Raw genomic sequence first — 26819 nt, forward strand, 5'->3', positions numbered from 1 at the left:
AAAGTTCTATAGGGGGAGAGCATCCAAGAGATTGTCACCATTAGCCTCTTCTGCCATTGGTTTCAAAGCAAACCTCATGTTCCTTCTGAGGAAGCCTGGTATTTTAAAGTTTCTAGTGACAGCCAGCCTCTACTCCATTTTTAGAGCTACCAGTGAGGTAGCCTGACAGACCTTGTTGAATACAATGCACAGATCCATGGATCAATGTGGTTGCCTGTGGTTTGGCTTCTACATGGTTCCTGCTTGGGTGGAGGAGTAGAATGCTGTTTAAGATTCCCTTGGGAATCATTCACATAGTTCCCACAAGACAGCGGATGTGCCACCCAGCAGGACTTTCAAGGATGGTGGAAATGCTCCATCTGGGTTGATTTGGCCATTGAAATGTAGACAGTACAACTAAGGAACTATATATTTAATTACACAGAATTTTAGTGGAAATTTGTGTTTACATGACCACCCAAAGCCAGCATGTCAATTCTAAGACATGGCTGAAAAAACAAAAACAACAACAACCACCCCCTCCAAAACAGCACAAAAAAGTCAAAAAATAAAAACAAAACAAAACAACAAAAAAACACACCTTCTAATAGTGCTACTCTTGGGCCAAACCATCACACACACACACACACACACACACACACACACACACACACACGCCCGAGCAAATACATACATACTTTTTTCCACACAAGGGGCTATCATTTAGTCTTTAAAAATGTGTAAATTCTGTAATTTGGGATAATACAATGATGTATTTTCTTCCTTTCAATTTCCTTCCCTATTTTTCTCTCAATCTCTGCTTGCTCTGCCTCACCTCACCTTTGTCTCTCAACTCCAAACCTACTGGCTAAGAGGGCAAAGTTGATACTAATGACATTGACTCCAGAAGAGCTGAGGAAAGCTCACATCACTGTAAGAGAAATGAATTTAGTGGTGGGCTCTGGTGGGGCTTTGGGGAAAGCTGTGTACCCAGGGTCTTGTGCCCTCCCTGGGGTGCCCCAGTTACCTCTGCTGCTATGGAGTCATAAAACATGCAGACATGGATGCCAGGGCACACCATTCTCTAGTCCATGGTTTGGGTTGACCAAAGGCTATCCCAGCATGCTACTCAGTGCTCTAACCCTGGGGAGTTGCCTTGCTGCCCACCCATATCCAGCTCCCAGGAATGTGAGAGGTGTCAACCAGCTGATAACTGGATCCGGGTTACAAAGCAATCATATGTACCAATAAATACTGGGATGGGAGACGCTGCTGAGGACTGAGTCATTGAACACACAGGAGAGGTAGCAGAGAATACGCTGCTGCACCAGGCTGAAGAGTTACTACTGAAGACATAAGGCAGTTGGGACCCACTAGAACCTGAGCCTACAAGGTACATCACTAAACTCTTTCTTTCTCTTGCTCTTGTAGACAGTATTGGAGAGGAAGGCCCAGCACTGCCGACCTGGGCCATCATCCTGCTGGCAGTGGCCTTTTCCTTGCTCTTGATCCTGATCATTGTTTTGATTATAATATTCTGTTGCTGTTGTGCCTCCAGGAGAGAAAAGGAAGGTATTCTTCTTTCATATATGTTTCTATGGGGCTTTGAATCTGTGATACAGGCAATTGAAGTGAGTGAGTTTATCAACTTCTTCGAAAGATGAGTTCTACCATAGTGAGATGTCACAGCGCTCTGGCAGATGGCTATTGCCACACAGGCAAAGGCCAAGAGCTGGCAAGGGAAACTTACACATTGTTGGCTGGAATGTGAATAGGCATGGCCACCATGGAGAGCAATATAGAGGTTCTTCAGAGACTAAAAATGCAGTGTGAACCAGCTCTTCTACTGCTGGGTAGATATCCATAGGAAATGAAACAAGTGTGTCAGAGACACATATGCCTTCCCATGTTCATGATAGCTAAGGTGTGGAAATAGGCTGAGTGTCCATCAACTGCATGCATACGTGCATGCATATACAGATATGAATGCACAAATATACGCATATACACACATGCCCATATTTATGCACACAATCACACACATGCATTTGTACACACATAAACATACATACATACATATTCACATATGTGTACACATATACACATGCATACATAAACACACACACACACATATATATGGATGTATACGTGCATACACACAAATATATACATGTACACAAACATGTATATGCACATACATATACACTGTCTTATGTTTTACTGCTGTGAACAGACACCATGACTAAGGCAAATCTTATAAGAACAACATTTAATTGGGGCTGGCTTACAAGTTCACAGGTTCAGTCCATTATCATAAAGGCCAGAGCATGGCAGCATCCAGGCAGGAATGGTGCAGGAGGAGCTGAGAGTTCTACATCTTCATCTGAAGGCTGCTAGAAGAATGCTTCTTCCAGGCAGCTTGGATGAGTTTATTAAAGTCCATGTCCACCATGACACATTTTCTCCAAAAAGGCCATATTTTTCTCTTCTAATAGTGCCACTATTGGGCCAAACCATCACACACACACACACACACACACACACACACACACCTTTTTTCACACAAGGGGCTATCATTTAGCCTTTAAAAATGTGCAAATTCTGTAATTTGGGACAATATGATGATGTAGAATATACTAAGAGAAATGACTCACTTACAGAAAGACAAGTGAGGTGTGATCCTGTTCATTTGTGGCACATTCAACAATCGAATGCACAGAAATAAAGCAGAATGGTGGTTTCTAGAGGTGGGGATGAGGAACTGGGACAGAGGAGTGGAGGTTTCTAGAGGTGGGGATGAGGAACCGGGACAGTGGAGTGGAGGTTTCTAGAGGTGGGGTGAGGAACCGGGACATGCTGGTTGAAGGGCACAAGGCTTTGGTTAGAGCAAGTGTGTTCTGGAGAGTCATATTAGTCATAATATACCACAGCTTGAACATAGATCCTCAATGTGTTCTGTATAAAAGGTGACTGGTGTATGGAATGATGAGTATGTGGATCAGCCCCATCTCGTAATTCCCTGGCACCTGCTCATATCAGCTTGTCACACAGTGCCTACAGATTTGTATTCTTTTTAGCTCTCATTCTGCCTTAATGAGCTGGGGCAGAGGTAATGGCAACATCACAAAACAGAACTGAAACCAAGCAATGAGGCCTTCAGTCTTAGAAAGCAACCACAGGGTGCAGAGAAGAGAGGGCCCTTCCTCTAGGGCAGTGCTTCTCAACCTTTGGGTTACGACCCCTTGAGGGGGGCGTCACATATCAGATATCCTGCATATCAGATGTTTACATTAGGATTCATACAGTAGCAAGATTACAGTCATGTAGTAGCTATGAAAATAATTGTGTGGTTGGGGTCACCACAACATGAGGACCTGAGTAAAGGTTCACAGGACACATATGCATGTGTGTAATTGTATGTGTATATATGTGTGTATGCATGAATGTAGTTGAGAACCACTGCACTATGACCTGCTGAACTCCTCTCAGAGACCAGGCTGTTCCCATACCTGAGAAAGTGATGACTCAGACTTTTGTGATGGCCTGGGTTACTGGACTCCCGTCCTTATTTGTAAGGACAGGCAGCTGTGGTGATGTGTCATTTAGCATGCAACAGCTTTTCTAGAATAACATCGGTTGGAACACGCCTCAGGGCAGTTTCCTATTCTGAGGTATTCTAAATGTTCCATTGTGGGTTTGGGACTGAGTCTGCAGAGACACCCCCAGCGGTGTGGAAGCTGCTGGTTTGGTGGTCAGGTTTAGAATGGTGGATGGTTTGTCTTAGAGTTTGACAGTTTGAAACTTGAGTTCGAAAGCATGATTTGACATGTGGCAGCTCAGAACATTCTAAGTGCTGAATCTATGTCTTTTTCTCTGATTTGAATGCTTTCTGCCGTTAAATTATTTTTTGTTAAGAACAGAGTTTCAATGTTTGGGTGTCTGTCACTTGTCTTGCATTGTTAAGTTTGTGATCACTTAGTGTGTGCACCAGGTGTGAGCTACTGACTCTTTTCTATTGATCTTTCTCTCAGTGAGACATGCCAGATATCATGCAAGTTCATCACAAGATTACGCATAAGTTCAAATCATAAATTGAAATAGAAATTTACAACAGAGAATGTTTACATGCATATCCATTAGGAGTAATTATCTGGCTAAACATCCATCATCTGTCTGAGCTCCACAGGTTCATGGAGAGTTTAAAAACATAACTAACTTCTTAGTGAAGTTTTGTACAGATAAACCTAGTCAAAATTCTTCTGTCCTAGCACCTATAATAAATTGTTAGTTCCCTTTTTATGACATTTGGTTAGTGGCTTTACAACCTTTTGGAATGTGCTCTGAGTAGTAGATGCCTGCTCACTATTTCAGAAGTAATTAACTGGTGACACAGGAAGACTGGCAGAGTCCTCAAAGCAGTTTTGACCTAATAGCAGGTCAGAAAGGACCTAATAGAAGTCCCACTATAAAAGAGCTTAATAAATACTGATATGATTTTAGATGTTCTTATAGGATCATCATTAAGAATTAAGAAGCTGTCTATATAGCACCACTACAAGACATCTTGTAGCATCTTTGTTTTTCTGCAGAGATCTGCTCAAAAGGGTAGGCTAATACCTAGTGATTGTTATATATGTTTAATAATAACAGGAAAAGCATATTAATAGCAGGAATCTTTCCTAGAATGATTTTCTCCTAGGCCTTGCCTATCAGAGCAAATCCACCATGGATTATTAATCCAAGGTGGATCATCTCAGGAAGATCACTTGCTAGTTTTTAGCTTGTCCTATGTCGGCTTCTGACAATGTAACTTCAAGGTGAAAGGCCCATGAGAGGCAACAGAGACTTTGGAGACCAGCATTGGGGTGCAGATCTGAGTTTATTGCACAGCACATAAGTTTATATACAGCATTTGAACCCATCCCAAGACCCTAAATCATTAGGAAATCATATCTAGCCACACAGTCACTGTGTCCAATGAAAGCCCTGCCTGATGGGGTTACTCAGAAGGAGTGAGGGGAGCATCTTCACCTGTTAGAACTTTCATGTTAGGACTTCTGTATTATGACTTCTGTGAAGACGGAGAAGCAGCCACCACCCTGGCTTTTGTTCCTTTTTGCTGTCTCACTGGTGTTCTTGGAGCTATCTTAGATCTAATGCTGTGTTCTTGGAGCCATCTTAGATCTAATGCTGTGCGTGGCAGATCTGGAATCTTTTCAAGGAGTAGCAGGAGCCTCTGGTGCCTCGCTTTCCATCCCACTTTTTCCTTCACAAGGTTGACCTCCACATCCCCACATGTGTGTGTATGTGTAATGTGTGGCAATGGTCTGAATTGACACTACTTGTACGTGAACTTGTATGCGAACCTGATTGAAAATGGTTCTAGCATTAAGGAACTCAGATGTAGAAACTTAAGGTTCCTTCTTTGTCAAGGTACCATAACACTGGTGTCTAAGTCAGATGAGAGTATGCTTTGAGAATATGGTTCTGCTGGGCTGGCATGCAGTGAGCAACCAGTTATGGTGTGGCGAGACAGGACTGGCCAACGATTTAGGGTCTTGAGATTGGTTCAAAGACTGTATAAGCTTATGTGCTGTGCAATGAACTCAGATCTACACCCTGATGCGGTCTCCAAACAAGTGACTGGCTCTGTTACTTAGAACGTTTCTTGGTGATGGAACTTGTAAAATCTTGGCTATCAAAGTCAATTAGTATTCACTAGTTATACAGGGCGGCATCTACTATCTTTCAAGTACCTATAGAGTATTTATTTTTCTGATACTGAACCTATTTTCTTTGGGCTTAATCATTTAGTAACTCAGTGCAGGGTCGCTTTGCATACAAACTGGGTCTAAGCGAGGATTTTCAAAGTCAGGGAGTCAATTAAAAAATCAGTGAGAATTTATTTTTAGAACCCCTATCCTCATTTTGCTAATGGGACTTTCTCTCCCTCTTTATTTTTCAGAATCTACTTATCAAAATGAAATAAGGTAAGAAAGGTAAAATGGAAAGGTAAGTCAGAAGCAGGGGGCAACAGGGTGTGAGTGTTTATAGCACTCAATAAGTACTGATATAGAATACTCTGAAAAACATGCCAATTACAAATTTATAAAGTAACCCTACTTGTAGAATAACAGAGACCAATATAGGTAGGTGAACTGTCCCCTGATCACCTGACATTTGCAACTCTCTCCACAAGAGGACACTGTACACTGTGACTGTTGGCAGTGGTCCTGCCTACATTAAGTCAGGCACCTGCAGAAGTTGCACTTGGACTTGAGAGTTGTTGCAGGACAGCAAGCCAAGCCAGACAGATGCCTATAAGGTATGTGGTATTGTTCTAGTAGAAAAATTAGGTGCATTCAGTGGCTTGTCCCAGCACTGAGAAGAGAAGAATGAAAAATTTCTCCCATTTCCATAACCATTCACAGTGGCTGCAAATACTTTTGAGGGAACTGAGTCCAGATTCACAGGAATACACAGTAGCTGGTGTGATCACAGGAATGCATGATAGCCAGTGTGTTCACAGGAATACATGATAGCTGGTGTGTTCACAGGAATACATGATAGCCAGTGTGTTCCCAGGAATACATGATAGCCAGTGTGTTCCCAGGAATACATAGTAGCAGGTGTGTTCACAGGAATACATGATAGCTGGTGTGTTCACAGGAATACATGATAGCTGATGTGTTTACAGGAATACATGGTAGCCAGTGTGTTCACAGGAATACATGATAGCTGGTGTGTTCACAGGAATACATGATAACCAGTGTGTTCCCAGGAATACATAGTAGCAGGTGTGTTTACAGGAATACATGATAGCTGGTATGTTCACAGGAATACATGGTAGCCAGTGTGATCACAGGAATACATGATAGCTGGTGTGTTCACAGAAATACATGGTAGCCAGTGTGATCACAGGAATACACAGTAGCTGGTGTGTTCACAGGAATACATGATAGCCAGTGTGCTCACAGGAATGCATGATAGCCAGTGTGCTCACAGGAATACATGATAGCCAGTGTGCTCACAGGAATGCATGATAGCCAGTGTGATCACAGGAATACATGGTAGCCAGTGTGTTCACAGGAATACATGATAAACAGTGTGTTCACAGGAATACACAGTAGCTGGTGTGTTCACAGGAATACATAGTAGCAGGTGTGTTCACAGGAATACACAGTAGCTGGTGTGTTCACAGGAATGCATGATAGCCAGTGTGCTCACAGGAATACATGATAGCAGATGTGTTCACAGGAATACATGACAGCCAGTGTGTTCACAGGAATACATGATAGCAGATGTGTTCACAGGAATACATGATAGCCAGTGTGATCACAGGAATACATGGTAGCTGGTGTGTCCACAGGAATGCATGATAGCCAGTGTGATCACAGGAATACATGGTAGCTGGTGTGTTCACAGGAATACATGGTGGCAGATGTGTTCACAGGAATGCATGATAGCCAGTGTGATCACAGGAATACACAGTAGCTGGTGTGCTCACAGGAATGCATGTAGCAAGTGTGTTCATGGGAATACATGATAGCCAGTGTGATCACAGGAATACATGATAACTAGTGTGCTCACAGGAATGCATGATAGCCAGTGTGATCACAGGAATACATGGTAGCTGGTGTGTTCACAGGAATGCATGATAGCCAGTGTGTTCACAGGAATGCATGGTAGCCAGTGTGTTCACAAGAATACATGATAGCTGGTGTGCTCACAGGAATGCATGATAGCCAGTGTGCTCACAGGAATGCATGTAGCAAGTGTGTTCATGGGAATACATGATAGCCAGTGTGATCACAGGAATACATGATAGCTAGTGTGCTCACAGGAATGCATGATAGCCAGTGTGATCACAGGAATACATGGTAGCTGGTGTGTTCACAGGAATGCATGATAGCCAGTGTGTTCACAGGAATGCATGGTAGCCAGTGTGTTCACAAGAATACATGATAGCTGGTGTGCTCACAGGAATGCATGATAGCCAGTGTGCTCACAGGAATGCATGTAGCAAGTGTGTTCATGGGAATACATGATAGCCAGTGTGATCACAGGAATACATGATAGCTAGTGTGCTCACAGGAATGCATGATAGCCAGTGTGATCACAGGAATACATGGTAGCTGGTGTGTTCACAGGAATGCATGGTAGCCAGTGTGCTCACAGGAATGCATGGTAGCCAGTGTGCTCACAGGAATGCATGTAGCCAGTGTGCTCACAGGAATACATGGTAGCCAGTGTGCTCACAGGAATGCATGGTAGCCAGTGTGCTCACAGGAATGCATGGTAGCCAGTGTGCTCACAGGAATGCATGGTAGCCAGTGTGCTCACAGGAATGCATGTAGCCAGTGTGCTCACAGGAATGCATGTAGCCAGTGTGCTCACAGGAATGTATGTAGCCAGTGTGCTCACAGGAATACATGGTAGCCAGTGTGCTCACAGGAATGCATGGTAGCCAGTGTGCTCACAGGAATGCATGTAGCCAGTGTGCTCACAGGAATACATGGTAGCAAGTGTGCTCACAGGAATGCATGTAGCCAGTGTGTTCATGGGAGTACATGTTAGGTTCTGTGATGTCTGTAATACTTCCAGGATCACATAGTTATCAAGGGTGTTTTAGACACATAGTTTAGCTGAAAATATCTGCAGCCGTATCTAGTAGTAGGTATTTATTAGATGATATAAAGCTTCGAGGCTCTGAAACTTGAATTTTTGGTCTATATATACTCCTATTGATGGATAGATTAAATAATGGTTACCAAGTGGCAGGTTCTCTCCATTTGCTCTCTGGTCCTCGTTTACAAAACAAACAAACAAACAACAACAAAGCAGCTACATTCTGAGGTGAGGCATCATCCAGCAATAGTCTAAAAACTGCCCTTTGGGGCCTTACTGAGGTTAGGGACGAGCAAGAAAACAGATCTTGGTGCATATTCTGGCGTTTCTCTTGACAGTGGTTACTAGGTGATCACCACAGAACAAGGTCAGTTGTCACCACAGCCTTTGATTCTGTCCTCAGGATCTCAGGATTTCAAGTCACAGTAAAGCAACAAAGAGTTATTTTGCAAAATGGTGAAGAATAGCAATAGGCATGTACAATCAACCACATGGGTAGCCATGACAACAGAATGACAGCTAAGACCCTCTCTCTGTCACACACAGCCAGGTGCTGTTTGGAGCTTTGCAGGGTTCCAGTCTTACTGGTTTCTTACCATGGTTTATAAGCCTTTTCCACCTTGTGGCTGAGGGTACTGAGGCAGAGGACTGATAATAATCTCTGACGTTTCCCCTGTGAAGACTCAGGGATGTAGACAGGGCAGTTGGCCCCAGGTCCAGGTTCCTCATTATGTGCAGTTCCAGGTTGAGAACAGATTGCCTTGTCCTGGGGCTGACAGGCGGCTCATTGCCTGACCACATCTCCCCATCTTATCCCTTCCATTTGTCTGTGTTGCAGTCTCCAGCCACTTACAATTTTTGCATTAAAATAATCAAACATATTTTTTGATGATTCAGTACATGTTTAGTGTAGAAAAGAAATTAAAGCACAGATAAGTCTGGGGAACAATGTTAATGTCACATGTAGATCCATTGCATAGAGGTAATTACTGTTACCTAGGTTTTTGTATGCTTATATGTATGTTCCTGTATATAAGCAGAGATGTACATGCAGGAATTTTGTGCAATTTGTACCATAGCAACCATTATCTTACAGTGCATTCGTTTTGCCTGACAACTTTTCCGAAGATTATCTGTGTTAACAAACACTTGCCTGACAAATAGCACTTCAGTCTGATCATTTATTTTTCTTCAGATGGTTTTATTTCATTTGTTTTATGAGAGGCGTATATGTCATTTTATTATCTCCTTTTTCTGCTTGAAAAATATAAACAACCCAGTATATCAGTATAGGAGCTAAAACAATTTTATTAGCGGGACTGGAGAGATGGCTCAGAGGTTAAGAGCACTTGCTGTTTCTGTACAGGACCTGAATCCAGCACCTGTGCCAGGCAGCTCATGACCAATTCTAGATATGCCCTTTCCACTTCTGTGCTGCATAACACCTGCAGTTCCATGCTCATACCACCCCCCACTCTTAACTTGAAACATCTTTAAACATGTTTATTAGTATAGATTTTTCTTACAAAGTGATGGATCTCATGACATTTTTGTTCACAAATGTAAGTGGGTGAAAGTGTACATACACAGTATGACTGATGTTCTCAAGCACCTGTGCTGTGGTCTTTGCCCAAATTCACAGCAAGTGAGTCTGTAGTCCCACAAAGCTCTTCCCAGGCATCCCTTAAAGCCTTGTCTCCTTGTCGCAAAGGCAACATCCTTTGACATCTCTTCCCACACCTTAAGATTAGACCCATGTAAACGCTATAGAGAGGATTGCCACACATAGTCATTCAACCATGCCTGCTTCCCAGAGCTTTGTACAGTGAGGCCCATCCACACTGTAATGTGGATGGAGATATTTTCCTGTGACATAATGCTGGTGTTCTTGCTGTATGTGGGACATGTTCTCCCAGCTTCCTGTGGGGCTTGGGCATGGTGTGTTCCGGTGTCCTTGTGGAGAACTTGAGTGCCCATCTCGTTTAGAGTTTTGTGCCATCTCTGAAGCAATGAGAGCCAGGCCACAGGGTAGGTGTGTGTGCCCATCTTTGGAAGATTGCCACAGTGTCCAAGAGAGTCCAGTGTCCACTATCTCCCCGAGTATGAGTGAACTCTTATCTATCACAATTTTATGGTCAGCATAGAAGTCTATCACTCACTTATGTTGGCCCTTGTGTTGTTTGTGGCTCAGGTATGGGCTGTCTCTCAGGCATACCTTTGTATATATCACGATTGTTTCCTCAGCAGATGTTTTTAGGAGCTGAGTCTGAACATTCTTCATTGTCTGGCTCTCCACTATTCACCTTTCTTCCCTTATAAAGCTGTACCAGATTCGACTTTACTTTGGGGACCAGCAAGGAATGCACAGTAAATACTTTGGGTTTTGCCAGCCCTGTCTTTGCCACAACCACTGAGTTGTGTTGTGAAATGAAGGCAGCGCCAGAAACTGTGATTTCAGGCAGATGTCCATGTGTGTCAGCAACAGATGGCAGAATAGTTGGGCACAGGGGTCATAGGTTACTGACCCCCTTGCTTTACTTAGTGACTTCTGGAAGCCGAGTATTCACTGGGGAGCTGAGTCACAGGCCTGCCATGCTAAGCCTGTTTTCCCCTCTCACTGGTATGCATGGATGCACAGGCTGACTACCTCTACTCAGAGGTTGTAACCGGAATGATCTAATTCCAGGAAATCTGCAAACATGAGGACAAACAAAGCAGATCCGGAGACAAAGTTAAAAAGTGGAAAGGAAAACTACGGGTACAGTTCGGATGAGGCAAAGGCTGCACGTGAGTACCAGGCGGGGCACAGGAAGATCTACAGAGGAAGATGTGTGGGCTGATGTCACCAACCTCTCAAGCAGGAGAACCTAGACACTGGGAGCAATCAGTGTTTGGATAGGTTTTTTTAGGAGAAGGTTTTAAGTTAAGAGTAGTCTAGGAGTACATTTAGCAATAAATGCATTCCTCTTTGAATGTTAAAAATATATAACTTTTAAGGCTTTTCCTCTCCTGTAATTTTTCTTTAAAATTATCAGGTGGCCCTTTAACTTACTGTGGGTAACTTTTACCTAACTCAACCCGACTCAAGTACAACAGGCACATAGAACTCTGCTCCCCATCAGTAGATGGGATGATTGTTAGAAGGCTAAGCTACTTTGAGAAGTCTTTGTGCAGAGTCTCATTTCATGTCGTCATTATGGGGTGGGGACTCTGTAGGCAATATCACAGTAGTAGGCTTTGAAAGGATTCAGCAAGTGAGAAGGAGGCACACGCCATTCCTTAGCACCCAGAAAGGGCGTCTCAGCCACATGGACTGGCAACAGGAGCCCCAAGGAAAGACCCTCAGCCCCGTCACCTTTGCTGAGATTGGGGTTCTGTTTTTCAGTACCCCTATTCTTTGACTTTACCCATGATGCCTCCCTTGTGCACCTGAGATTTTATGTCCCATTGAGAAGTTCCCCAAAGTATGAGTGTCTGCACCTGAAAATGCCCAGCTTCTTCCAGGATTTCTTGCTATTGTGTATTCATTAATATTTTGGGCATTTCACAAATAGTGTGATCAAAATCATGCCTTAAACCTAACCTCTTTGCCCCCAATCCCCGCCTTACCCTGTGTTTATTTTCCTTGGTCAGCTACCGAAGCCATGAGTCGTCTTGTGTCTAGATAAGACCAATGTGTGGAGAAAGAAACTGAGTTTTTAAGTCGGTTTTCCATGTTTTTACAGCACATACGTAAAGCATTGATGTTCTAGACTTATGTAATGTAAAGAGAAATAACCATATATCCATGGTACCATTGTCGTCATTCCATCATCCATGGAATTCTGAGCTTAACAGCCAAGATGAGGAGGAAAGATTCAGTTTGGTTTCACAGTCTTGGGCATCTTAGAGCAGAGTACTTACTTCATGGTGCTAGGAAGCAAAGAGAGAGACAGGAGCAGGCCAGGGTGTAGCATTCTCCTTAAGGCCATCTTCCCTAGGACCTACCCTCTTCCCACTAAGGTTCTGCCCCTGAAGCACTCTTTATTTCCAGCAGTGCCAAGTCTTTAGTCCACGGGCCTGGAGGGGCATTCTGGATGTAAACTATAGAGATTATTTTATGCCAGAATTCCATAGGAGCAAGTGTGCTTAGTTAGGAATCCCAATTAATAGAATATGCAATCTTAAAAAAATCATTTATTACACTGAAAAAAATTCTTCTCTTTCAGAGACTGCATCTCTCCCTCCTAAATCTGCTGAAGTCAGCCTTCCAGAAAAACGCAGCAGTAGCCTTCCTTATCAGGTGAGGTAGAACATTTTGTACATTTTTATCTTCCATTTAAAAGCATATACCTTGTGGTAGGCACACACTGAAAACTCATGGTGGAAGAAGAGCTCTCTTCCTCACCAGTTTCAAGCAAACGGCCTGTCAGGAATGGGGCTCAGAGAGGAAGTATCTCTTGCTTTCCTACAGCAGTAGCTTTAAGTCTAGTCTGGTGGTTTGAAAGGATCTACTCTGACGGGAGAAACACTGACCTGAGCCAGCTAAGTCATGAGCAACATGCAACTTGCAGTTTGTTCTCTTAGATGGAGTCTCTAAGACCTGAGTTAGCTCTGCGGTCCTGGCTACCTGAATCTGTGTAATGCACACCTACACTGGGCCCTTGGGCCCTTTGTCTCTTGGAAGAATGCTGGGTGCTGGGTTTGAAAGTCAGGAGAATAAGTGTGGTTTGCTATGCATATAAGGTCTGTGGCCATGAGGTTGAGAGTGGGGAAGATCTGGTTGGGACTGGAGTTTGGGTGGAGATGGGGAAAGTCCTTGGTCAGGAATATGTTTGGAACCTCTTGGAGGTTGGAGCTGTCACTGTCAGATTGCTAAGAGACAGGGTTTGGGTAGAAAGAGCAAATGTGGAATGCTTCTGAGGTCTCCATGAGATGTCATCATGGAGACTCAGCGTGCAGTTGAATGTGTAAGTCTGTCGTGTTTGCTGGACAAGACAATAATTAAACTGTGAGAACACAGTATGCTCCTTTTCTAATACAGAGTCAGCACTGGTTGTCATACATGTGTCAGTTGGAGTTAATATGGAGGAAATATTTTATATCTTAAAAATTGGCAAAACATAACCATCAACTTTCTCTGACCTGTACAAGTGAAACTCCTAGAAAGATGCATGCCCTGAGGTCCCCAGGTAGGAGGCATTCTCTTCTCATTCCTTTTGAAGAAGCTGCTCCAGACCTCTAAATCACTCACGGTATGGTTTGATCTGTGCAGTGACTGCTGTTGCCTTGTGGCGGTGGCATCGAGTGTGTTGTCTTTGTGGTCCCTGATTATTCTTTTTGGACATAATGGATTGACTTATATTTCCAGGCAACCTCTGGACTGTGTTTTGTCTCCCCATCTCTGGGATCCAGCTGCCTGCCTGCATTCTGCTAATGACACAGACCTTTCAGGCTTTAAGTGGGTAGGAGGGTCTGCTGATGCTCAGTTAGATAACATGGAAACTTAAATCTTGTTAGGGGGACACAGAAAGCCAGCAGAGGATATGGGGGCAGGGCGGGGGTGGTAGGGGTGGGACTGTGGCACAAATGAAGGTGGGTCTCAGTGACAGAGTACTAACTCCTAGTACACACTGCAGTCACTTCCTCAAGCTAAGTGGCAGGGAAACAAAGAGATCAGTTTTTCTCATTACAGCAGATCCTGGACTTGTGCATCTTTGGATGGATCTGGACGAAGCGGGGAGGGGGGCTGGGGTTGCAGAGGAGACAGGGTTTCTTTAGAAGCACTCATCTGGTAACCAAGAGGTGGCAGTTAACGGGAACAGTGCGCAGGCTGTGGAGAGTGTTTTATGTCCAGTCCTGGTGGCTCGCCCTGAGTTGGATCATGAGTTGATAAGGACAGGCTGCTGAGGGGCTCCCTGCCACCCAGCTGCAAGTGTGGTGTGTAAGATACTCTTGTTGTTGCTTGGACAGAAGGCCAGGTAAAAGCATTGTAGCACTTCAAACACTAGTACTTCAAACATTGTAGCACTTCATGAATGCCAGGTCCCTCAGCTCAGTTCAGTCTGGGAGTCTCCTGAGGGTGATGGGCAGTGTTTCTCAGAGCTTTTGTCTCCTGTAAGGATGTTATAGTCTGTGTACCGTCCATCCTCCAGCCCTCTTCCACTCAGCACTGATCTGTTTCCAGTTTACCCTGGCAAGGTAGGAAATGTGGCTGAGAGTGTACCCTTGTCTTTTCTCTGTTTCTTCTGAGGCTTCAGTGTGGCTCCAGTTTGTCACAGGCCCCCCCCCCCCCTTTACTACGAGGGCATTTCTGTACATGCCCTGGCCTCCAGCTCTTCTCCAGCTTAGGATGCTGGCTAGTCAGGGTTCAGGGTTATTGACTACAAGCTGTACTGTTTTGAGGACCCGGCCCCCTCTTTCATCCAGATCATAGTCTGAAAGGGCTGTAGTCTAAACTGAGCTCTCTAGCTGTGAGCCGGCCTGCAGCCAGTACTCTTCCTCATCTGGGTTACTGAGGAGCTCATTGGGCCAGAAAAATGGCTTATCCATAGAGACACAGGGTGCTACCGGCAACAGAGGCTCCTGCTTGTTGCTAATAGGACTTGGAGCAGGCAAAAGCTTGGCTCTGTAAACAGCACAGCAACTGCCAAGCAGGAGCTCAGGGCTACGTACAGCTCAATAGATGGCAGCATTTGGGGGCTATTTGGAGGTTTCCTGTCAATGCCCCAGCTTCCAGTACCTCTGAGCACCACACACCTGAGTCTCCATCTCTAGGCTGGTGAAAGCTGCTACATATGTATCTTCATCCTGGACTATGTGGCATGACTCTAATCACAGCCTATATCCAACAGTTACCCTGCGGCAGGCTCACTTTTGGAAGGCTGAGAGACCCCATCTGACAGAGCAGCTCCCGCAACTCTTTCCTGTTCTTTGTCTTTCCAGTTGAAGTCTAGAGTGCTATTGTCCAATGCCATGGAGTAGATATGTGAGGGTGATGCTCTTGAGTCAAGCCCTTCATCATTTTCTGATAGTTTCAGTGCAGAGGCCCTTTTAAGACTTCTAAGGGTAAGGATTGTCACAAGGACAGAGTGTTAGGGGGCTGTAGAAAGCTAGCCACTGTGGCCAGAATCTTAAGTAGGACAGTGGCTGCTGTGGATCACCGCAGAGGATGGTAAGCTTTATCAATGGTGCAAGATATAGACTTTCAGAACTGCTTAATCCCCCATTGCCCGGAACTCCTTTTTGTTCAACCCCACGTGGGGTCTTCCTAGAGTATTGGAGTATTCAAGATTTATTTGTTTTATGTGTATGGGTGTTTTTGCCCACATGTGTATATGTGTATCTTATATGTGCGGTGCTGTCAGAGAAACCAGAATAGTGCGCCAGAACTCATGGGAGTGAAGTTATTGATGATTGTGAGTCACTATATAGTTTCGAGGAAGGGGACTTGGGTCCTCCACAAGAGCAGCATATTCTAACCACTGTACCAGCTCTTCAGCCCCAGGGGTTTTTCATCTTAGGGATTTATACTCCCAATTCATGCCATATCCTGATAGAAACATGGGGGTGTGTTTCCAAATGATGGACATTTGAATTCCTAAAAAAATGCTGACTGAATATGAGGTATGCATGGCTCCTATAGAAACCCGTGCCTGGTAGCCTGATAAATCAGTGCAGCATATCCAAGAATCACTTGGGGTGCTTGTGCAAGCCCATAGGGCTCTTCCAGAGTGCCTAGACAAGAGCAGGCCTAAGAGCTTGTATTTTCACATGTTCCTCAGGTGACCTGCTTGGCGAAAATGCCCTTTTAGACACAGGCAGCATATTTTTAAGGCAGTGTCCTCTCTGAGTTCTAGGAGGCTGCCTAAGCTGTGCCTTGTGTGTCCACAGTGGTGAGCTGCTCGTGCTTCTGGGTGCAGTGATCAGCACCAAGCACAAGGTCTCGAGGGTTAATACCCCCCCCCCCATCTGCAGCAGAATTTTTTTTTTCAGTCTTCAGTGTTTTAGATGTATCCCAAGACATAACACATTCAATATGGTTAGAAGCACAAGATTTTAGGTTGTAGAACCCAGCTCAGGCATTAAATGTCTAGAAAAGTTGGAAGAAAAAAAAAAAAGAGATTACCAAAATGGAGACTTGCCAAGCATGATGCCTCTTCAGTGCTGGCTCCTGTCACAACAGGGTGTGCGGTATGTGCGTATGTGCGGTTAGCGTATGTGCGGTATGTGCGTATGTGCGGTTAGCGTATGGAACATGGCCATTGATTACTAAGTAAGAGCCTGTAGTGGTAGACGGAGCTCAGGTGTACCATGATTGACACATCTTAGTACAGAACTCACAAGGCTTTAAACTTTTGCTACAAATCACAATCAGCTCATGGGACAAGCGAACCTTTTCTATTTTGGTCTAAAACCATGGCCTTCTACCTAGATAAGTATGCAACAGAAATGGCTGTCTGTCCTCCTCTTCTGGGGCCTTCATTTGCAGTCAGTCAACTTTTCCGGTGGTTTTTAGCAATTCAGTCTCTTTACCATTCCGTTTTCGAGGGCATATGAATGTTTCATAACCCAGCTTGTGCCTTCCCCACTAATCCATTCCCCCTGTTGAGATAAACAGAAATAAACCTGTGATAAATTTAGAAAGCGGCAGTGCATTTGTGCACCCCAGCAGCATAAACAGAGGCAAACAACTGCAAAAGCCTCCAACACTCCCAGCAGAAGGAACCCTCCAGAGAGACCCCCAGCAAGACACTCCATCCACCAAGCAGGCTTTCTTTCCTGATTGGGAGTCTGTAAATGAAAGCCACACGGCAGCTTGAGACGATTCCCACTCAAGATCCACAACATTCCACTGCAGCTGAATAATTCATCCTGCCCCGCTGCATTATTTAAGATGTTCGATACGCTCACTGTGCCCTGCAGTCTGAACTGCTATCCTCAGGGCAGGCAGGGAAAATGGGTTTAACATAACTTCTTTGCTTTTGAGACAGGGTCTCACTGTGTGGTTCAGAGTAGTTTGAATTCATGATCCTCCTGCCTCAGTCTCCCAGGTGGTGAGCTTATGGGCACATGTTAGGCTTGTACTCACATCCTCTTGGGATGATGTCACTGGCCTTGTAGAGGAGCCAGGGTTAGTTTAGAAGGTTTCTGAATGAGAAACCAGCGCCACACAATGCCACAGGAGACACGGGGGTGGTGTTTTTCAGCTCAGCACTTCCATTTTGCTTTTGCTCTTTTAGAAGGAATGTGTGTGTTATTTGAAGATGTTCATAAATATCTTATGTTTAAAAAGAAAAAAACACCTACTAGGTAAAGCAAGAACTTCCATGAGGAGATTAGAAAACAAAGCAAAACATAAAATCTTTGCATCTGTAATTTGATTTGGTAAAAATGAGTCTTGGATTCTTAGAATGAGCTTGCTCTTTGGGCTTGGAAAGCACCCAGAGCGTGTGTTGCTGAAGAAAAGGGAGGAGAGGGCATGTCTCTGTACAGTTGCTCATCCTTGTTCCCAGTGCATCTTCCCAGGTTAGTGTCTCTCAGACGAGCACAGTGCCTGGGGCCCAGCCAGTTAGCACACTGACCCTTCTACCTTTGTTACCAGGAACTCAATAAACATCAGCCCGGTCCAGCAACTCATCCACGGGTTTCCTTTGACATCGCCAGTCCTCAGAAGGTCAGAAATGTGACTTTAGTGTAATAAAGACTTCTCATGACTGTACTTGGTGCACATCCACCAAGTCAATGCCATTCTCTTCCGTATCCTGAGACTGGGTCTCAGTTTTGCCAAGGAGTCTGCATCGGAGTCACCGGAGCTGATGGTTAATAGTGACAGGAGGAATCAGTTTCCCTGTATTCCAAGAAGTATTTGGTTTTGAGATGTGTCATGATTTTGGTGAATTCCTCAAGGTGGCCGAGTAAAACCCAAGTGTCTGTCATGGTGGCATTCCTCATGACTTGACACTCCTGCCGATCCAACGAAGGGCAGATATAGATTCTGCAACGACCTTCAAAATGCTTCTGTTGTCTGAGATCATGGTAATATGGTCTTTATGTGTACTTCGCAGCTAGGGATGTTACTGAACATTATTACAGAAACAAGAGCCTAACAGCTAGACTCAACTGCATCTTGTAAGTAACTGGCAGCTGGAGCTCAGGGATGCAGTAAGAGGAGAGGCAGTGTCAGTGCACAGGTCCCAATGCTCTCCGCAAGACAGTCATCCCCATGTGCGCCCTGATCCTCGTCACCACAGTTGTAGGTGAATTAGGCGTGGATTCTGCCTGATGAGGGACAAAGCTCACATTCTGCCAGCATCATGAAAGAACTGGAGAGAGACATATACTATTTAATAAACAAATGAAAAGCCAAACACCTTGTATTATCTTTTTCGTTCATTGTATTTTTAATTCATTCTTTGAGAATTTCATAGGTGGACACAATGTGCTTTTATCCATTCTGTGATAGTAAAGCCTCCTCTGACTCCTCCCAGACCTCCCAACTTCCCATTCCAACTTCATGCCCTCTTCGTTTTCAACCAGTTCTGCTGTATATGGATGGTTGTGGGGGGCCGTCCACTGGAAAATGGACAACTTACCAGGGGCTAACACTTCCACATTGAAGTCCATCACTAAAAGAAGCCAAGACAGGAAATCAAACAGGGCAGGAACTTGGAGGCAGGAGCTGATGCCAAGGCCATGGAGGGATGCTGCTTACTGCCTTGCTTCTCATGGTTTGCATAGCCTGCTTTCTTATAGAACCCAAGACCACTAGCCCAGGGATGGAATGGACTGGGTCCTCTCCTCTTAGTTAGTCAGTCACTAACTAAGAAAATGCCCTACAGGTTTGTCTACAGCCTAATCTCATGGAGATAATTTTCTTAATTGAGGCTTCCACCTCTCTGATGATCATACTTGTGTCAAGTTGACATGAAACTGTCCTGGATGCCTTCCATGCTGTGATATTGACTGGCTTGGTCTTGTACAAGCCTTGTCCAGGCAGTCATCACTGCTGTGAATTTATAAGTACAGTGGTCCTGCTGGGTCCAGAAAGCAATGATTTTTACCAGTCTTCCCTGACATCTGGCTCTTCCAGTCCCTCTATTCCCTCTTCTGTGATGGTTCCTGAGCCTTGGCCAGCGAGGGGATGATACAGTTGCCTGTTTAGGATGAGCACTCCACAGTCCCTTATTCTCTGCATGTGGACTGATTATGAGTCTGTATTAACTGCTGTCCACTGTGTGAGGAGATACCTGTGGTGAGGGAGGGATGAGAATTGGTGCTGCCTTTTAAAATTATTATTTTATGTATATGGGTGTTTTACCTGCATTAATGTGTGTGTATCACATGTGTGCGGTGCTCATGGATGCCAGAAGAGGGCATCACATCCTCTAGAACTGAAGTTAAAGACTAGCTGCTAACTGCCATGTGGATGCTGGGCACTGAACCTGAGTTCTCTGGAAGAGCAACCAGTGCTCTTAACTACCGAGCCATCTCTCTAGCCCTGGTGCTGCCTTTCTCAATGCTAAGATTTTGGGTGGTAATTCCAAGAAGGAAGTTAGGAGACCTTCTCGTCCCATGTAAAATTAACATGGAGATTAGGATTCAGGATGAAATTTCTGCCCTTTCCAAATCCCTTTTACATCTAGGTATGCTCAATGAATTTCACCGCCTGCATATGGTACACTCACATTTAACCCAGAGGCAGGACCATTATTTTGTGATACAAATGGGTTGGTACAGATTTCTCTGCTGGCTAGCAATCACTCCCATGTTTAACTATGCTACTGATAAGGTAGAATTTGACTTTTGACATATGTCAAGACTATTCCTGTGAAGACTAAATAAATGTCTATTCACCTTAGATAGTGAACCTACAACTGACCAAGGTATGGATAGCACCACAATCCAACTTGGGGGACCAATGAGTTTTATTGGGGCTACTTACAGAAATATGGGGGAAGGATTACTTACAGGAGCAGAAATCACTCTGGGACAGCCACATCACAAAAGCCTACCTCAGCGTGGGTGATGGCTCACAAGATCTGAAAACTTGAGACTCACTGCATCACCCACAGACAGCTCAAGAGGCTACAAAGTGCCCTTTCCAGGTTGTTGGGTTTATCTGAGCCTCTTGCAGGCAGCTCAGCTTTTCTGAGAGTAACTCTTAGCAGTCTCTACCGCTTGTATACTCATGGGAAGGAGGACCTGGTGAATCTGATCAATTTCAGGGACTCCTTGGAACTATTCTGAGTTGTTAACTTCCTGTCTTAAAAGTTTCACTGCCAGATTGACCCTCCAGTCAACATCCTGTCTCAAGAAGTTTCCTTCTAAAATGGCAGGTTTTCATCATGGAGGAAACTGTGACCTAACCATAGATTCTAGTGAATTCTGTGAAATTATTCAATGAAGGATCGAGATGGCATTCCTTGTCACTCAGTGCTTCTGCTTGTTGCAGAGCCACATAACACTACTTAAACTTAAGTTTTAAAAAACGAAACGAGATAAAAGATCTTTTCCCTCAGCTACATCAGCCCATTTCAAGTGGTTGATAGTCACTCATGACTAGTACTGTACACGCAGTCAGATGACAGGTTTTTGTTGTTGAAACAAACTCTGTTGGACAGAGATGAGAGAGAATGAGAGGAGAGGGGGGTGAGGAAGGGAGGGGGGAGGGAGGGAGGGAGGCAAGAAGGGAGAGAGAGGGAGGAAGGGAGGGAGGGAGAGAGAGAGAGAGAGAGAGAGAGAGAGAGAGAGAGAGAGAGAGAGAGATAGTTAGTTGTAAATGACCTTGACATGTCATGGGCTCTTCCACCAAACACAATCTGTGTTTCCCTCAGTGTGAAAGCCTGCAGTCGACCGGTTTCTATTTAGGGATCTTGCAAACCTCAAGGCAGCTCTCAGCTCAACGTGGTGTTTTGCTGATGTGGTAAAAGTGTCTTTCACTCTGCAGACAGTTGAGGCAGGCTCAGGGGGCTGGGGTGGGAGGAGGCAATCAGCAAATGACATAGACAAGGTCGTTTCTCCAAAACATAGAAGAGGGTCTCTGGTGATGAATGACTGATAGGGATGCAAATCTAGTTAAATGAGCGTCCCCCAAAGCCTTGTTCCATTGAATCCTGGCTAGGAAATGACCCCACTTGACTTCCTGGCTAGTTTTGAACTTGCCTGATCTTTCCAAGGCCTCATGTAGCTGACTTAGAGCAGCAGGACTGAAGTGGTGATGCCAGTCCCTGAGGACAATGGGGAGCCTTTCTTCTCTGTGTGGCTCTGCAAGGGAAGAAGGCGAGGGTAAGATGATAAACAAAGTCTGAGCAAGATGGAGCACACCAAGGGCCTTTACAAGGAAAGGCTCTGGTGTCCTTGGATTATGCAAACGAGAAGGCCTGAGAGGACTGGCAGGGCAGTAGAGTTGGCTAGACCTGTATAGAGCAGGCCTTGTGGTTGTTGGAGGGACATAGCCAAACCATGGGAATCTGCCCTGAACCAGCCCTAGCTGGAAGCCAGATGCCCTGTAAGCTCATTGAGGTTAGGGTTAGTGTATAAGTCAGTTTCTGGGGAGGACTGAGCTGGGTGAGGTATACAATGGGTGTGGGTGGACAGGGAATGTCCAGGGATCAAGGAATGGAGAGTGCATTTGTGAAGAAGGAAGGAAATATGCTTTGCCTAGCAGGTGCATGGCTCCTCTCCCTAAAGGATAAGCCATTTGAAGTGCACATCACCAGGATGCCCTAGGCATGTACCTTCCTTGATTGAGTAGCTCAGGCCCTTTGATGCCCATGTTCACATTCACAGAACAAGGAGACAGAATGGGGATCCTCTGAGATGCTCAGAGATGCTCATACCCACAGGCAAGCCGGCACCAGCATCCGTCCTATCCTCTCCCAGTGTAGCCCAGTGAATACCCTTCACCCTGGCAGTACCGAGGTAGGTATTTCTACAGATGGCAAATCTTTGATTCCCTCCAGCTCAATCTGGAACCCTTGGGCACAGAGGCCTTGACTAAAGTGTTTGTGGTTTGTGGTGGTGGCTTGAGTCCTAAGCAGCTCCCATTACCTTCTCTATGCTGCTGGGAGCATGTGCCATTTCTAAAATATGCAATGGGATAGTGAGCACTGGGGCCCTAGGCAGATCCATGAGAACTATTGCCCAGACAGCAGCTTCAGGCCGAGAGATTGATGTCTTACCTCCTAGTAATACTGGGTTGACACAGCGAAACTTCCAGAAGGCTCTGGTTAAGTCTGTGGAGGAATGCAGGCAACCCAAAGGTGGTGTAACCAAAATGTGTTAAATATATTTTTCTCTAGAAACATAAATAGCGTGTGTGTGTGTGTGTGTGTGTGTGTGTGTGTGTGTGTGTGTGTGTGTGTGTATTGGACCCTATTCTGCCCTGGTTTGGACCTTGAGGACAAACCTGAGCCTGGCTCGAGTTTTGAAAACTGTCTCAGTCACTTCTGTACTGGAGTGACTCAGCATGGCCTGCTTAAGCCTGCCTTTGCCTAGCTACTGCTGATGTAAAATAACTTTGTTGGCTCTGTCAGTCACCCATTTGTCACCCTTCTCCTACCCCTTTGTCAGCTCAGCAACACCCCCCACCTCCTTTCTCAGCCCTTTATAAACAAAAAGATTGATACAATTAAATGAGTTCCTGCTTCGACAGACTCCCCACGCCATGTGGTTATTCTCTGGATGGCAGGAGATCAACACTCACCATCCCACTTCAGCCCCCAGGAGAGACTTGGCTGGAACGGGTTCTCTCCTCTCAGCCTGGACCTGCCAACAGGCACAGAGCTGGCATGTGTGTGTGTGTGTGTGTGTGTGTGTGTGTGTGTGTGTGTGTAAAGTTTTACAGGATAGCTTCATTTGCAAACAGCCAGGCAACAGTTTTAAATTTCATGGACAATAAAGTCTGAGGCAGTCCAACTAATAGAAGCAACTCTAAATAAAAAACTAATTTTAAAAACTGCAAGTGATGGAGTCCCTATCCCACCTCCCCACCTTCAGAAAGGACAAGTCAGAAAGTTAGGAGCAGTGTAACAACTGAAGGCTCCTATCATGAGGGTAGCAAGGATGAAAGTTTTGTCTCCTTCCTGCCTCCTGGCACCTTCACGGTTTGTGTGTGCATTCAGCTCTGTGTGCTGTGTGCCTGTGTATATGTGTGTGCTTGTGCATGAATACATATTTGATAGGTGCATATGTATATGTAGTGTATGTATTTATATCTACATACCATGTGTATGTGTACTTGTGTGTACATGAGTGTATCCATATATATGGCATATGCATATTTTTGTATGTTAATGTATGTGCTATGTATTTATGTGTACATGTGGGCTCCAGTTTGCCACCCCAGCTTCAAGTCCAAATTGCCTTTCTGGCCACCAAGGACAAAGAGGTTCCTCTCTGTCTACAGGGGTGTTGAGTGACTTCTTTCCTGTCCCTCTGATATTCTCTCTCTCTCTCTCTCTCTCTCTCTCTCTTTTTCTCTCTCTCTGCATATATACATTACAGCTCAGTCTTCATGAGGGTCCCCCAACAACTGGAGCAGGGAATGTTTCTTTTTAAAAATATTTTTTATTATTACATATTTTCCTCAATTACATTTGGAATGCTATCCCAAAAGTCCCCCATACCCCCCCGCCACTTCCCTACCCACCCATTCACATTTTTTGGCCCTGGCATTTCCCTGTACTGGGAATATATACTGGGCATATAAAGTTTGCGTGTCCAATGGGCCTCTCTTTCCAGTGATGGCCGACTAGGCCATCTTTTGGTACATATGCAGCTAGAGTCAAGAGCTCCGGGGTACTGGTTAGTTCATAATGTTGTTGCACCTACAGGGTTGCAGATCACTTTAGCTCCTTGGATACTTTCTCTAGCTTCTCCATTGGGGGCCCTGTGCTCCATCCAATAGCTGACTGTGAGCATCTACTTATGTGTTTGCTAGGCCCAGGCCTAGTCTCACAAGAGACAGCTATATCAGGGTCCTTTCAGCAAAATCTTGCTAGTGTATGCAATGGTGTCAGCATTTGGAGGCTAATTATGGGATGGATCTCTGGATATGGCAGTCTCTAGATGGTCCATCCTTTTGTCTCAGCTCCAAACTTTGTCTCTGTAACTCCTTCCATGGGTGATTGTTTCCAATTCTAAGAAGGGGCAAAGTGTCCACACTTTGGTCTTCGTTCTTCTTCAGTTTCATGTGTTTTGCAAATTGTATCTTATATCTCGGGTATGCTAAGTTTCTGGGCTAATATCCACTTATCAGTGAGTACATATCATGTGAGTTCTTTTGTGATTGTGTTACCTCACTCAGGATGATGCCCTCCAGGTCCATCCGTTTGCCTAGGAATTTCATAAATTCATTCTTTTTAATAGCTGAGTAGTACTCCATTGTGTAAATGTACCACATTTTCTGTATCCATTCCTCTGTTGAGGGGCATCTGGGTTCTTTCCAGCTTCTGGCTATTATAAATAAGGCTGCTATGAACATAGTGGAGCATGTGTCCTTCTTACCGGTTGGAACATCTTCTGGATATATGCCCAGGAGAGGTATTGCAGGATCCTCTGGTAGTACTATGTCCAGTTTTCTGAGGAACCGCCAGACTGATTTTCAGAGTGGTTGTACAAGCTTGCAATCCCACCAACAATGGAGGAGTATTCCTCTTTCTCCACATCCTCGCCAGCATCTGCTGTCACCTGAATTTTTGATCTTAGCCATTCTGACTGGAGTGAGATGGAATCTCAGGGTTGTTTTGATTTGCATTTCTCTGATGATTAAGGATGCTGAGCATTTTTTTCAGGTGATTCTCAGCCATTCAGTATTCCTCAGGTGAGAATTCTTTGTTTAACTCTGAGCCCCATTTTTAATGGGGGTTATTTGATTTTCTGAAGTCCACCTTCTTGAGTTCTTTATATATATATTGGATATTAGTCCCCTATCTGATTTAGGATAGGTAAAGATCCTTTACCAATCTGTTGGTGGCCTTTTTGTCTTATTGATGGTGTCTTTTGCCTTACAGAAGCTTTGCAGTTTCATGAGGTCCCATTTGTCAATTCTCGATCTTACAGCACAAGCCATTGCTGTTCTATTCAGGAATTTTTCCCCTGTGCCCATATCTTCGAGGCTTTCCCCCACTTTATCCTCTATAAGTTTCAGTGTCTCTGGTTTTATGTGAAGTTCCTTGATCCACTTAGATTTGACCTTATTACAAGGAGATAAGTATGGATCGATTCGCATTCTTCTACATGATAACAACCAGTTGTGCCAGCACCAATTGTTGAAAATGCTGTCTTTCTTCCACTGGATGGTTTTAGCTCCCTTGTCGAAGATCAAGTGACCATAGGTGTGTGGGTTCATTTCTGGGTCTTCAATTCTATTCCATTGGTCTACTTGTCTGTCTCTATACCAGTACCATGCAGTTTTTATCACAATTTTTCTGTAGTAAAGCTTTAGGTCAGGCATGGTGATTCCACCAGAGGTTCTTTTATCCTTGAGAAGAGTTTTTGCTATCCTAGGTTTCTGTTATTCCAGATGAATTTGCAGATTGCTCTTTCTAATTCGTTGAAGAATTGAGTTGGAATTTTGATGGGGATTGCTTTTGGCAAGATAGCCATTTTTACAATGTTGATCCTGCCAATCCATGAGCATGGGAGATCTTCCATCTTCTGAGATCTTCTTTAATTTCTTTCTTCAGAGACTTGAAGTTCTTATCATACAGATCTTTCACTTCCTTAGTTAGAGTCACGCCAAGATATTTTATATTATTTGTGACTATTGAGAAGGGTGTTGTTTCCCTAATTTCTTTCTCAGCCTGTTTATTATTTGTGTAGAGAAAGGCCATTGACTTGTTTGAGTTAATTTTATATCCAGCTACTTCACCAAAGCTGTTTATCAGGCTTAGGAGTTCTCTGGTGGAATTTTTAGGGTCACTTATATATACTATCATATCATCTGCAAAGAGTGATATTTTGACTTCATCTTTTCCAATTTGTATCCCCTTGATCTCCTTTTGTTGTCGAATTGCTCTGGCTAGGACTTCAAGTACTATTTTGAAGAGGTAGGGAGAAAGTGGGCAGCCTTGTCTAGTCCCTGATTTTAGTGGGATTGCTTCCAGCTTCTCACCATTTACTTTGATGTTGGCTACTGGTTTGCTCGAGATTGCTTTTATCATGTTTAGGTATGGGCCTTGAATTCCTGATCTTTCCAAGACTTTTATCATGAATGGGTGTTGGATCTT

At 44.4% G+C, this 26819-nt stretch overlaps 1 protein-coding gene across 7 annotated transcripts in view; it reads left to right on the plus strand.

The window, feature by feature from the left end:
* The window catches only part of Igsf5 (immunoglobulin superfamily, member 5), a 104094-nt gene that overhangs the window by 23597 nt on the left and 53678 nt on the right, over window positions 1–26819 (plus strand). For 3 of the 7 annotated variants that reach the window (XM_006523095.4, XM_011246153.3, NM_001177886.1), the window contains 4 exons: window positions 1411–1551; window positions 5945–5969; window positions 11294–11394; window positions 12816–12889. In XM_006523095.4, coding sequence (XP_006523158.1) covers window positions 1411–1551; window positions 5945–5969; window positions 11294–11394; window positions 12816–12889 — 341 coding nt within the window. Of the gene's footprint in view, window positions 1–1410; window positions 1552–5944; window positions 5970–11293; window positions 11395–12815; window positions 12890–18190; window positions 18957–22377; window positions 22510–26819 lie in introns of those variants that run through there. The other 4 variants (XM_011246151.3, XM_011246152.3, NM_001177887.1 and 1 more) reach the window with 2 other exon arrangements.

Source organism: Mus musculus, chromosome 16, assembly GCF_000001635.26.
Source record: "Mus musculus strain C57BL/6J chromosome 16, GRCm38.p6 C57BL/6J".
In the NCBI taxonomy this organism is placed as follows: Eukaryota; Metazoa; Chordata; class Mammalia; order Rodentia; family Muridae; genus Mus; species Mus musculus.